At 37.8% G+C, this 14,683-nt stretch overlaps 1 protein-coding gene across 1 annotated transcript; it reads left to right on the top strand.

The window, feature by feature from the left end:
• The first annotated feature begins 564 nt into the window (after positions 1–564).
• dhodh (dihydroorotate dehydrogenase) lies at positions 565–12,075 on the top strand. Its single transcript, XM_037757247.1, has 9 exons — positions 565–686; positions 2,747–2,959; positions 4,032–4,231; positions 6,340–6,422; positions 6,837–7,024; positions 7,727–7,840; positions 10,133–10,286; positions 10,386–10,545; positions 11,289–12,075. Exons 1-9 carry the CDS (start codon positions 669–671, stop codon positions 11,371–11,373), a joined length of 1,215 nt encoding a protein of 404 aa, XP_037613175.1. The 5' UTR covers positions 565–668; the 3' UTR covers positions 11,374–12,075.
• Positions 12,076–14,683: the final 2,608 nt, after the last annotated feature.

Below are 14,683 nucleotides of genomic sequence, written 5' to 3'. Positions count from 1 at the left end.
ACATTGAGGAAAAAATAAATCTGCGATTTTGAGAATATTGTATAATATTACGAAAATAAAGTCATAGCTTTACGAGAAAAAAGGTCGTAATATTATGAGAATAAAGTCAGAATATTATAAAGTAGTAATTTTACTTGTTATTTTCTTTTTTTCTTGTAAAGTTATGACTTTATTCTCGTAATATTACAGCTTTTTTTCTTGTAGTTATTAATTTATTCTCGTTATTTTATGATTTTTTTTCTCGTAAAATTATGACTTTATTCTCGTAATATTATGACTTTATTCTGTACATCTCAGATATTTTTTCCCTCAATGTGGCCCTAATACTCCGTGGTACATTTGCATTTTGGCCCTCACTGCATTAGACTTATATACTATATACTTAGACTATAAACTGTGTTACCTTCATCACAATGCTCAAATGTTTTGTGGCTTCAGACAGATTTTGTTTCATTTTTTATTTACCTAAAATGTGTCTTTTGAGAGTAAAGGTTGCTGACCCCTGAACTAACTGAATGGCCATCTGCATCTCCTCCACTTTTGCTTCTCACACAGCCCAGGATGGAAATCTCGCGAGAAGACAAAGAGGAAGCTGTTACCACGTGTGTTTCTGTAACATGTTGTGAAATCTATTCAATGTCCTTTCATGCAATGATAGAGCTGCGTCCATGGCGGGACACCTGAAGGTAATCTCACAGACACCTCAATTAATATCCTCTCTTTTGGCTGAATGAGATATTTGAAACGTCGCCACGAGATTTGCTGTGACAGTAGTTCCTGTTTGCTAACTGAGCTAACTGAGCTATAGTAATGTTAAACCAGGAAACAGCTGAGTAGCTCTGCTGTGTCTTTACATACAGAAACACATGTAGTGGTGGTGTCTTTGCTATTAGCTTTACTGCCCCTTTGAAAACTTGCACGGTTATTGTAAGAAAACTGCACAAAGAATATTAAAGAATATGAAATGTTTTTAGCTATTAACTTTCTGAGACCCACAATAGACCTGTTTTTGTCTTTTTTTTAGGGAGGTACAGGAGGTCTTTAGGGGGAGATAGCAGGTCAACAGTAGATGTCACATAGAGGTGGTGTACATCATCTGAAAGCTGGGAACTGGAAAGATTAATTTGAGATGCTGCTCAGTACTGTGTGTCAAGTTGTTCTAGTCATAAATCAGACATAAACATGAATTAATTCATTGATTAAAATAAATTGTAAATGTGTATGAGGGCTTAGAACATTATGATCTAAGTATATGATGGTCATCCACATGCTCTATTATGTCTCATAAGTTATTGCATCAAATTTTGTGTTGATACCATTTGTTACACAGATTTGGTGCTTAATTTAACTTTTTTTTTTACCACTTGAGAATAAATAAAAATAAGATAAGATAAGATGAACCTTTATTTATCCCCAGGGGGAAATTCAGAGGGAAATTCAGGTGTCAAAGCCGCAAAGCGCAGGTACAGAGGTACAGGTGTACAAAAAGAAAGATTATAAAAACAATAAATAGAAATACAGAATATACATAGTGAATGAACATAGTGAATGGACATAGTGAATGGACATAGCGTGTACCGTCCGTCAATAAACATTTTAGTGTACAATAAATAGATGTAATATGTACAGTCTATAAAATGGTATATGGGATGTAGTGTAAAGTAAAGTTTAAAGTTTAAAGTGCAAATGATCAATAATCCCTTCAAAATACCACATTAAGACACCAAGACCTTGAGGAACACCATAGAAAAAGCCATGCTGTGATTTGGTATCAAAAACTTTTGATCTGAAACTTTCTGCAAGAATTGCATTTTTCAGCAATTGGATGGCGAGCACTTCTGTTGTGGAAACTGCTCAGAAACCCCCTTATTGTCAATATACGTAGGAAAGCCATCCATCCTCTGAATGCTCTAGGTCTCTAGTTTGTAATTGTAAAGTTTCATGAGGCTGTGATTATCCTAGAGGTCACCACAGGTCATTTTATACAGTGAGGTCAAGTTTTTAAAAAAAATGGTCTCACTATAATGAAATGGCTACTATGGGGACTAACATCATCACACATTAATACAGTTGGGCTCATTGAATCCACAAGAGTCTCAGCTTTACAGTGATACCCAATTTATTTAATTCCAATTTATTTATATACAATAAATGCACAGTGATTATAATTATAATAACGCATCATGGAAATTGTCATGTTAAGCCAAACAATCAGTGGGAAAACACACACATCTGTCTTGGTGTTGAGTCCAAAACACTGTAGCTGTGAATTCTATCTTTGTTAAAAAGTCGGGAATCCTCTGGAAGATATAATTCACTAATGTCATATAAATGCCTTAATCTTATAATCTTAAATCCCTGTCCATCCTTGTTCCATCCACACTGGTGTCTGCTATTATTCTGAAGCATTAGACCTCTTCAAAAGAATAAAACCAAAAAGAACTACCACTCAAACCTGTACGTCCACGTAGAACGTTAGCGTCTATTAGATGATTGTTTTGGTTTTCCGACCCGTAACTCTGATTTCATCAATCTCATTTCCGGCCACAGCAGAAGCTTTTCATAATCCCACTGTACACCCAGCAGTCAGCACCAAACAGCACAGATAACATAAACAAGTGGAGAATTTATCTAGCAGCTACAGAGACAGATAGTATCCTCCTCAGAAGCTGGTATTCACGTTAATTAATGTGAGTCCTTTTGAAGACACAGTTTTATGTATTCATTTTCATGCTCTTGTCAACAGAAGCAGTTCAAAGAGGCAGCGAAGATCATCGGCTCAGGTAGCCTTCTGTTTGCCTCCTACCTCACTGCAGTTGGAGATGAGCGTTTCTACGCCAATCAGCTGATGCCCCTGCTGCAGAGGATTGTGGGGGCAGAGACGGCGCATGTGTTAGCAGTGAAGATGATTGGTCTGGGTCTGGTTCCTCTGAACCGCTACCAGGACCCTGCATCATTGGTAAGCATATAGTCTGACTCACCGGTTTTAGACTGTGAGTATAAACCGCTGCGGATTTCACGCGGCATTATCCTCCCCTTCCACGGTTTGCGGATTGTCTATTTCACAAGGGCAACTTCGCTGCATCCTGTGCTTCGTACCACACAAGATGATTGTGATTGGTTTAAACTAGGGCTCTCAATCGATTAAAATATTTAATTGCACGATTGTCCATGGTTAATTGCAAATTAATCACACATTTTTATCTGTTCGAAATGTACCTTAAAGGGAGATTTGTCAAGTATTTAATAGTCTTATCAACATGGGAGTGGGCAAATATGCTGCTTTATGCAAATGTATGTATATATTTATTATTGGAAATCAATTGACAACACAAAACACTGACAAATATTGTCCAGAAACCCTCACAGGTACTGCATTTAGCATAAAAGATATGCTCAAACATTATAACATGGCAAATTCAAGCCCAACAGGCAACAACAGCTGTCAGTGTGTCAGTGTGCTGACTTGACTATGACTTGCCCCAAACTGCATGTGATTATCATAAAGTGGGCATGTCTGTAAAGGGGAGACTCGTGGGTACCCATAGATCCCATTTACATTCACATATCTTGAGGTCAGAGGTCAAGGGACCCCTTTGAAAATGGCCATGACAGTTTTTCCTTGCCAAAATTAACCTTAAATTTGGAGTGTTATTTATCCTCCTTCGTGACAAGCTAGTATGACATGGTCGCTTAAAACTCGCTACAACCTCCGAAAGTTCGAAAAGGATTTATAAGAGGTTAATCAAAAATTGCAAGTTGCGTTAGTTAAAGAAATAAGTGGCGTTAAAACAAATTTGCATTAACGTTTTATCGCATTAACTTTGACAGCCCTAGTTTAAAGAAATACAGACAAGCCTGAGTGTTTTATTTCCCCTATAACAGAATGATAATGCTGCTGATGCAGCGCTAAAGAAAGGTCTGACTATGCGAGACTATTAAGCATATAACCTCAGTTTCTGCTTACATTATTTTTCCAGTGATCCTAGACACTGTAAGACTTTATTCTGTTTGTTTTTATGCATCTACAGGAAGTGAACGTTCTGGGATTAAAGTTTAAAAACCCCATTGGGATTGCGGCGGGCTTCGACAAGCACGGAGAGGCCGTAGACGGGTTGTACAAAGTAGGTTTCGGCTTTGTTGAAGTGGGCACAATCACTCCCAAACCTCAGGAGGGGAACCCCAAACCACGCGTGTTTCGACTCACCACAGATCGTGCAATTATTAACAGGTACGTTTTTGATACGCTTAACGCTTTTGTCAAAGGGATAGATAGCTGCTCAACTGAATGTACACATGTCGGGCTGGGCGATATGGTTGAAGTTAATGTCACAGTATTTTTTAGATATTGATACACTCAGTTGTAAGTTTATTAGGTATTCTACACATACAATTTGTATTTAACTGTTGCTTGGTGGATCTCATAGATGCTGATTTTAAGTTTAAAGTAGAAGTTTAAGCTTTATAGTAGAAATATATAATTTATCGGCCGTGTTCTGCAGATTAACGCCCCAATTTTATGTAACATCTCACAAAGAGTTAATTCAATTTATATAACAGTAAATGAGTCACATTAGTCTTCGTTTATGTTAAAATCCTTAAGACAGAAAACAAGAGCAGGGGAAGGTAATGTCACTGTATAATGTTCCTTTTCACAGTATCTTCAAAGAGATTATGCTGCCCACAGGTTTGTTACCAAATGATTCTCATTATAAAGCTGTGAATAAGAGTTCATGGTTTTACCCTCTTTTTCTTTGCAGATTTAATTTGCAACACAGACTTGAATGAGCTAAATGAAGGATTTTCTTATTTACCATCTCTATCCTGATTTTGTTTCTCTCTCCGTCATTATACACAGTGAAATTGGTAATTTATGGTAATTTATATTTCTGATTTATTTCAACAGGCTATACCCCTGCAAATTAAATGGTTTGCCAATGGATCTCAAACAATCTGATTTAAATTATTCCATATTCTCTTCTTCATATTTTTATGTTATGGTTGTAGTATTGAGTACACTTGATTAGGTTCATTCTAAGGATGACCTAGTTATCTATAATGTATACAGCAGTACAGTATTCCCACAATATACTCTTGAGATAGTGCCTTATTTGCTTAATTAGTATATCCTGCATCTAGCACTAAAGCAAACATGTATAATGTAAAGACAACATCTCTCAGACAAATTGCAGTACATCATTCATACAGTATCATGCAGATATACCAACAAATAATAGGAAACCAGCCTGGAGGTTTCTCTTTATAATTATGTTTGTGCTGTCAAAACAATTAAGTTTGTATTTTATAACAAGAAATGTCTCATTATAATGACGTGCTTTTGTCATGAGACTTCATCCATGGTTGTTAGGAAGCAAGTACCTCAGAAAGTGTTATGGCTGAAGATTAGGCAGGCAAAGCAGAATATGATGCCCCATGAGAAGTAATCCAATATCTGGGATGTCCGTTTGCAAGGTGTCTCTATGGGAGAGGATTCTGTATACATTACATCCACATATAGACGCAATGGTTGCGTCTGAAATTCCACACTAACATGCTACAGTATATAGTACGCTAAAACAGTATGTGAGATTGTTTAGTATGTTTGAAACCTTAATATGAAATCAATAGTACGTGAATTGCATACTATTTCTGGTGAAATAATACAGTATGCAAATGCTGGACACTACGGCCGCATAAATATCCCACAATGCAATGCGTGTTTAACAATGCGGTAGTGACGACAACATTCATAACAGATGTTGACGGACAGCTCTGTATATTAATAACTCTTCCATTTAAATGTAAGTATATGATTCACTTTGCTAGGCGTAATATAAATTTTAAATTAGTTCAGACTTTGATTCTCACAAATCATCATCTGGTCACATGATGGTCGGTACAGGTTACCATGGTTACGCATCCCCAACCGGCAAGGAGGCTCTCAAGAAATGACAACGTAAATACTGCTCATTGCGTCCGAAAAGATACATACATAATTCTGTTTATTCACACAAAAGTATGTTGATCAATAGTGCACATATTGGGTATGTAGTGCATAGTATGTGATTTCGGACACTTTTCATTCATACAGTTTCCACTTCCGCTCATAACCAAATTCCTTAACAAGCCAAATTTGAATGTGTTTTTAGCCCTAAGGGGAGATTTAATCAGTTTATCTACATTATTTTTGTAGCACAGTTGGTTATCACTGCAAAGAAAATGTAAAAGCTGGAGTTACAAAGTGATAAAATCTTCCTTTTTTCAGTTTGTTGTTTGAGTAGCTAGCTAAGATTGTTGTTATTTGTAAGTTGATATATATATTTTTAATCTTCTCACCAGATATGGATTCAACAGCTGTGGTTTGGCAGAAGCACAACAGAGGCTGAAGGCCAGGAGAGACACACAGCAACAATACAGTAAAGGTTAGCAGGCAGCGACTTCTGATCTCAGTGGGAAAAATTTCAACCTGTTTTTATTTTTCCTTTTTAAAAATTGAAGCTGTTTTCAGTTTTACTACTACAATAAGTCTGATATAAATATGTCCTGTTGTTTTTTCTGGTGTGCATTTATTATTTACTAGTCAGTTTGTAACAGGGATCCAAATACTAAATTAGGTGTGTGGTTAAATACACTATTCTGTTCTATTTTAATAATCTTGTTCTGTCCCTGTCTCACCTTTCATTGTGTCTGATCCATGCTTGCTTAAAGCTCATTTAACATATCAGCAGCCTCTGCCCCAGTTGAGTCATGTGTCTGATGATGCAGCCTGTTTTTGTACTTGTCTGAACTTGTGTGTTTGTGTGTATTTGCATATGTGCTTGTGTCCGTGTTTATAGCTGGCCTTCCCCTGGGCATCAACCTGGGGAAGAACAAGCTGTCCCAGGACGCAGGGGCAGATTACGTGGAGGGGGTGAGAGTGCTGGGCCCGCTGGCTGACTACCTGGTGGTCAACGTCAGCAGCCCTAATACGCCAGGTCTCCGGGACCTACAAGGGAAGGCCGAGCTCCGCCAGCTCCTCCATACGGTAGGACTGTCCGAATGTTCACTAAATCACTGGGTTGGGACCGAACAGTGACACAAATGTAAACACCATGAAACATCATCTGGCCTAAGTCACCGTCACATACAGTAGATCTTAATCATCGTAAATGGCTTTACAGAGAAAAGAGCCAGTCTTGGCCTAAGAAATAAACAATAATCAATCACAAAACTTATATTACATTATATAACAAGATTCACAATAGCATGAAGGAACAAGCTTGCAAAATTAGCAGAACTAGCCTCTGCCACTTATTGAAAACCATGTCGAGTCTGACTGGCAGACTCGACATTGTTGCTGTGAATTGACAGTGCAAACACTGCTTTTTTGCTTTTTTGTTAAATTGATCAGCTAATGCCACGTATGACAGTTTAGCCTTTTCCACTCCAGCGCTTTTTCCCATAGACCCATTTTTGGTATTTTTTAGGGGGGTACAGGGGGACTTTATGTGCAGACAGCAGGCCAACAGTAGATGTCACATAGAAGTGGTGTACATCATCTGAAAGCTGAGAACCTGAACGTTAATAATAATATATTGCCTCCATCAATTCAAAGGCTGAATTTTTAATCCCTCCTGTTCCCGAGGCTTTGGATCTAACAGCACAGTACACCGTATTTCTGTCTGGTTTCCAATAGTTGTAGCTCTCCTCTCCTGACACACTCACATTCTCTATACAATCTTCTCAGGTGTTGAAGGAGCGCGATGCCCTGCAGGGAGAACGGAGACTCCCGGTCCTTGTGAAGATCGCTCCTGACCTCACTACCCAGGACAGACAAGACATTGCTGATGTTGTCACTGAGGTTTGTAAGTTATTTGTTACAGTCATTTAATTTCCTAAATATGTCTTTGATTTTTATTTTGTTCTTAATTTAATTTCATTATAATGTAATTTATTTTTATTCCTTGAGATTTTATAATATTTCCATGTTTCCTTTCTGCTGTGTTTTACATGTATGAGTATGTGCAGCTTTCATTCAGATGGTGTCCCTTGTGTCCGTGGAGTCTAGTTTTTCTTTGGAGGGATACATTTTAATTCTCAGTTTTCAGAAAACTTTACACATTCTGCTTTTATAAAGTTACATCTTGAATCTGTAGTGTTTTTTTTAAATAGTTGTGTGTTCTTTTATCTCTTCAAAAACATACAAACTTTTCAGTGAGAAATCCGAATCAAGTTCAGGTCCTCCTTGATAACTTGAGTCATCCCATCACATGCTCTTATGCAAAACACACACACCCAATGAAAGGGTGCAGCCTCCTTCGTTTTCTGAATGACAGCTGGTTTGCTGACCAGATAAATACTAAACAGCTCAACTTAAGTGTCACTAAAATCTCCCTTTTAGTAGTAAAACAATTATAATTAACTTTATTTGTACAGCATCTGTAAAAACAAAGTTAAAAAAAGTGCTTTTCAAAAGGCGGAAAAAGATTTAAACATTTCAGCACTTGAGTGCAGAGAATGAAATTGAATAAAACACACTGAATAAATTAGAAAATGACATTAAAAACAATGTAACTAACATTGATTAAAGGCTTTTTAAAATGAACGTTTTTTTTATAAGTGATTTAAAAGATCCTCAAGCAAAGCTTTTTATAATTAAAATTATAGCAACTGTTAACTGATATAACTTTGGTTACATCTTTAGGTTCCTTCTTGCTTCAGGAGGTTTATAAGTTGGCATTTCATTTTGCACAACAATCTTATGGTAATAAAATAATCATATACTCGCTTAAGTGAGGTATATCAATTGTTTGTTTTTTATTTGGAGGTATATTGTTGACCGTGTTGGTATTTTAATAAATGTTGTTACATATTGCTTTATTACTTTGTAGGACACTGTTACAGACAAGAAATCCAATAGTGCAAATAGCAATAATTAGGGCTGTCAATCGATATATTTTCAAATATTTAATCGTGATTAATGCATGATTGTTCATAGTTAATCACGATTAATCACACCTTTTTTATCTGTTCAAAATGTATCTTAAAGGGAGATTTGTCAATTATTTAATACTCTTATCAACATGAGAGTGGGCAAATATGCTGCTTTATGCAAATGTATGTATATGTTTATTATTGGAAACAATCAATAACACAAAACAATGACAAATATTATCCAGAAACCCTCATAGGTACTGCATTTAGCATAAAAGATATGCTCAAACATCATAACATGGCAAACTGCAGCCCAACAGACAACAACAGCTGTCAGTGTGTCAGTGTGCTGACTTGACTATGACTTGACCCAAACTGCGTGTGATTATCATAAAGTGTGCATGTCTGTAAAGGGGAGACTCGTGGGTACCCAAAGAACCCATTTTCATTCACATATCTTGAGGTCAGAGGTCAAGGGACCCCTTTGAAAATGCCCATGACAGTTTTTCCTCGCCAAAATTTAGCTTTAGCCTCCTGGTATGATATGGCTGGTACCAATGGCTTAGGTTTTCTAGTTTCATATGATACCAGTATCTTTACTTTAGCTTTAAAACTGAATCCGGTAAAACCTCTGCAAGATTGATTGCTTTAATGCGTTAAAGACATTTTCGGCGTTAAAACAAATTTGCATTAACGTGTTATTATCGCGCTAACTTTGACAGCCGTGACAATAATTAGTTTTGGTTACAGAAGAAAATAAACACTTTCCCTGAGAATCGTGATCTCAATTCTTACCAAAAACAAATCATGATTCTCATTTGATCAAGAATCGTGCAGCCCTACTCTCCATTGTAACTGGAAAACCTTCAGCCCAAGCCTTTTAAGTTTGCATCCAAAAACATTTAGCTCCTCTCTTCGTCTCTGCTCTCATAACCTCATCACTACTTGATTAGTTGGGTTTTTTTTAAATACAGAGTGGTGTTTTTGTGCTCATTGGAGTGAGGAGGAGACAAACCTTAATGGAAGAGACATTAAGAAGGGAAAAGCAAAATTTAAACAGCACTCTGCCTCTCTCTTGTTGTCAGTGTTCATTTCACATTAGAGGTCTTCATTCACAGGCGCCTACATACATCAGTTCTGCTCCTGTAGATGCAGGCACACATACATGTCGCTCACTTCCTGTCCTCTCCTCTGTATTTGTTCTCCCTTGTGTTTGCAGCTGGGAGTGGATGGTTTAATGGTGTCTAACACCACGGTGTCCAGACCAGAAACACTTCAGGATTCAAACAAATCTGAGGTTGGTGGGCTGAGTGGCCAGCCCCTCAAAGACCTCTCTACCAGCGTTGTGAGCGAGATGTACAACCTCACTAAAGGTACTTATTTACACACCAATATCTTCTGTCAATTTCTGATCACCTTAGTATGAAGAAAGCTTATATTAAATACACTTCTGATAATGTTTTTATTTTTAGGTAAAGTACTAATCGTTGGGATCGGTGGTGTGGCCACTGGGCAGGATGCTATGGATAAGATTTGTGCCGGTGCATCACTGGTCCAGCTTTACACAGCTTTGACCTACCAGGGTCCGCCCATAGTGACGAAGATAAAGAGAGAGTTGGAACAGCTTCTTAAGTGAGTATCACTGTGAGTGGGAATGAAAAGGTTTTCCTTTTATAAAGTCAGGGTAAATCTTTTAGTGGAAGTTTAAGGATATTTGGATTGTCATTTTTTTAGTAATTAAAGGATAATTGTCTTATTATTGGAAATAACATTTCACTCACCAGCTGTGAGCTGCTGAAATTTGTGAATGTTGCACTTGTAAGTTGGCAGGGCAACAGACACAAGCAGTCAGACAATCAGCTCTAGTAATATTAATACCCAAACTGTCCGTTACAAATAGTCATTACAATTTATAAACTGATTTCCTGGTTCAACTTTTAATTACGGTAAATGCTGTAGTTGTACGTAAACACAGTTTTCTGAATATTATGAACATTTGAGATCGCTCAGTTTTGGTTTTGCCTCTAAATGATTCAGATCGTCTGGCTAAACTGGTGACTTGTGTACAAACTGTCAATTACTTTGAGTTATCATAACTGATGGAAATGGCTTGTAAATATGATATAATATAATAAACTGTATTTATCCTTCAAGGTTATTTAAATATTTTACTCTCCTGAGTTTTTGCATCAGCCTTTTCATACAGTAGTATTAGACAGCAACGCTTGTGCAACTCCATGGGTAATGACAGTTGTACTCAAAACTGCTCTTGTAAATCAATTGCTTTGTCTTTTAACTGTGGAAACATCCTTTAATTCTCAACACAAATATATTCTCATTCCTTACTATTTCCTTACTTTTTTATTTTTTTACAGAGAACAAGGTTTCAGCAGTGTATCAGAGGCAGTAGGAGCAGATCACAGGGGAGCAGATGGGTCGACTCCTCATAAGCAGAGCTGATAGATGGTAAATGTTAACACTGACACGCAGCACCTGTAGCGGCCGTCTCCTCCAATCAGCCAACACGATCCTCAACTTTACCTGAACTATCATGAATGTTGACTATTTGCGATTGTCCATCCGTCCGCCTTGATCTCCAGGATGAGATATGGTCCGAAAAAGTAGCTGCTGAATCCATATTTTCAGTATTCGTGATGAGCAAATGCTGAAGACCTTTACTTGAACATGATGGGGAAGTCAGTAATGAAAAGTCTTTGATGTTGTATTAAGAAGCTGAGGTGTGTTTGTAACTTTATTTCAGACGTCCATCCTTTGTTACAGTGTAACAGCAGTTAAGTGTTTCTCAAGTGCATTCTGACACCAAAGTGTAAACAATTAACCTCTCAAACCTTTTTTTTCTTGTGTGTAAAGAAAATAATCTGACATATTATACGGATAAAATAGCAAAATTTGTTTGTCATACTGTCTAATTCAGAAGTCCAATCTAAAAATAGACGATTCATAAATAATAATAATAATAATAAATGAATTACGTATTCAAGATGATACTGTACAAAAAGAGGAAAGTCCTACAACTGAGATACACTAGATATTCATAATGAAACTGAAAAGAAAAATGTATTTGTTCCAGTATGGGAGATCCACAACTGGAATCAAACTACTATTATAGTATGATTGATAACGCAAAAAAATAAATGATGGGAAAGTTTGCTTTGTCCGGTGATTGATTGATTTCTTTCACAGATTATCTGTCTCATGCACTACTGTCAGGATGTAAAGACTGCTATATTGAAATCATTTTTTTTATCATTTGCTCAAAGTGACCGTCGGCAGCTTTTAAAGCGTTTTGACAAAAGAAATGAGCATGATATTCCCCTTTGGTTATTCATGGACGATGAACAGAGGATGAACCATACTGACTGTGTTGACTGCTCGATCTGTTGTCATCTTCAGACCGTCATTTTCACTTTGTACATTGACAGATCTGAAGATCTATTGCTCCAATGAGCATACGATTTACACTTTAATGCTCCTCAGAGGAGGAATTGTGATCAATTTCCTTTGACAACCTGTTTGTAATCCCTGAGTTACCTTGTGTAGATGACCCTGTGAGATTATTTAATGAAATATTAAATGATTTGTTCATTGTTGATCAAAAAAGAAGACTTCCCAAGCAAATGCATCACTACATTTGGTCAAGGTAAGTCAGGCTGATTCAAACCGTCCTCTTTTTCCTGCACCAAAAGACCTTGAGGCTGATGAAAGAAACGTGTCGCTTTGGAGAGATTCCCGTTCTGCAGGTTTTCTCTGCAGTTATAAAAACTCTCAGGCTGTGGGATTGCAATACGTTCTGTGAGAGCAGGGTTGAAATAATGTACTTGTTTTGAATATGAACATACAGTGAACCGTCCTTTAGATTTCAGCAAAGCTTTGTTCCTGTGTCTGTGGAGAACAGCACGTGTTGAGGAGAATGAATCACACAGACTGGAAAACGTGCTTTAAGGTAAAACTAGAACAAAAACAAAACAAAACAAGGTTACACTGTGGGAAGAGTTGCAGTCGTTTTTTATTTTAACAATTACAGAGAAGCTTCTTGTCGAGTGCTGATGATTTTCAGCCTTGGAAGAACTAAGATGATTTTTCTATGTTCCCAGCAGCAATACAGAAAGCTCATGAGGTCCTCTTCACCTCAGCGGAGCTTTCACTCCTCTCTGTTGTTACTAGCTGTGGTTTCATGGCCTCACCAATGGTGTTGGAGGCTGCTGCTTTTACTGTTATTATTGGGTTTTTCCTCACACATTGACACATTGAGATGCCTTCATGGCCTATCACAACACCGCCTGCTACTCCCAGAATAAACAGCGGTCATTAGACATGGCCAGTGAAGGCAGCAGTACTGTGAGGATCAGCTGTGAGCTGCCGGGCACCTCCATCCTCCTCCTCCTCCTCCTCTCTCTCTCCCTGAGGCCAAGTCCAGACTGGCCCGTATACCGTATGTAGTGTCGAGGGGGGAGGAGAAGCAAAGCCTGGTTTCCAGACAAGAACAACTTTAAAACTGATGGCCGCTTAGATGCTCGGTTTCCTCCTATAACATCGATCATAACCAGGAGGCAGCGCTTATCTGTCCCAGAGATGCTAGTTGTGCCCTGCTTTGCTATAATCTGAATGCTAACAGGGAAAAGACGGTCAGCGTTGGTCTCTCACTCAATCCACTGCTCTGGTTTGACATTTAGATTCTGATGCAGTTTGTTATTTTACTTTATATAGATGACATTTACAAACATGTGAATTTTGGTGTGATATTTGTGTTTATTGTGGAACAGTTATAGGAGGTTGTATAGGCATGAGGAGGAGGCATGAGAACTAAAAGATCAAATTTCTTCTGAGACATTGGTCACAAAACTCATCAACCCTGAATGTTCAAGGTAAGCAAAGATGGCTTCTGGGTCATTTGACAACTTCAAGAACACATTTTATAAAAAGAAAGAAAAAACTATTTATAAGGGCCTTTTTTTAAAGTGGCAGCAGGCAGTGTATTTTTGGCATCATTGGGCAAAACTTCCATGATAACCTTTCAGCATATTGTAATTCAAGTGCTCTGAGAGAAAACTAGACTTCTGTACCTCCTCATGGCTCTGTTTTCAGGCTTTAACAAAAATCTAGCCCGTGACGGGAGACTTTGACCAATCACAGGTCATTTCAGAGAGAGCGTTCCTATTGGCTGTGCTCCGGCTGGTCGGCGGTGCTTGGTATTTCCTCAACAGATCTCAACATGGCTGCCGGGACACAAACATTTTACAGCTGAACAGATGTTTCTGAAAACATTTGAGGTGAGAAATAGGCATTAACGTAACAGAATACTGATTCATATTTGATCAGCGCTGCCTAGTTTGACAGCTGCTCAGAGATGGCAGGCTCCAGCTCGCCTCTGATCGGTTGTTTTCCTCCTTACGTAAACCCTTACCAAACAAAATGTGTTGGTTGTCCTTAGGTGTAGATCAAGATTAATGTATACAGCACTTTCCCTGTTGGGACGTCAGCAGACCTAATCATCATATGAATAAAACATGAGATTATCGAAACCTTTATATGTTAAAAGAAGAAAGCAAACCCGGAAAAAAAGGCATATTACACCCTGGAATTTGTTAAAAGACATTTCATAGAGAAAGCAACGAAAAGGTTGAGGAGTTTAGTGAAAGCCGAGCACATCTTGTCGCCATCTAACACCATTTTCACTGTGAATCGTGTCGATGGCAGCATCATTCTATGGAGGAGGCTTGTAAGAGTCGACACAACAGTGAAATAAGAC

The sequence above is a fragment of the Sebastes umbrosus genome, chromosome 2 (assembly GCF_015220745.1).
Source record: "Sebastes umbrosus isolate fSebUmb1 chromosome 2, fSebUmb1.pri, whole genome shotgun sequence".
NCBI classification, from domain to species: domain Eukaryota; kingdom Metazoa; phylum Chordata; class Actinopteri; order Perciformes; family Sebastidae; genus Sebastes; species Sebastes umbrosus.
Note: the sequence above shows the minus strand (reverse complement) of the source record. Positions and strands in the feature narration are given on the sequence as shown.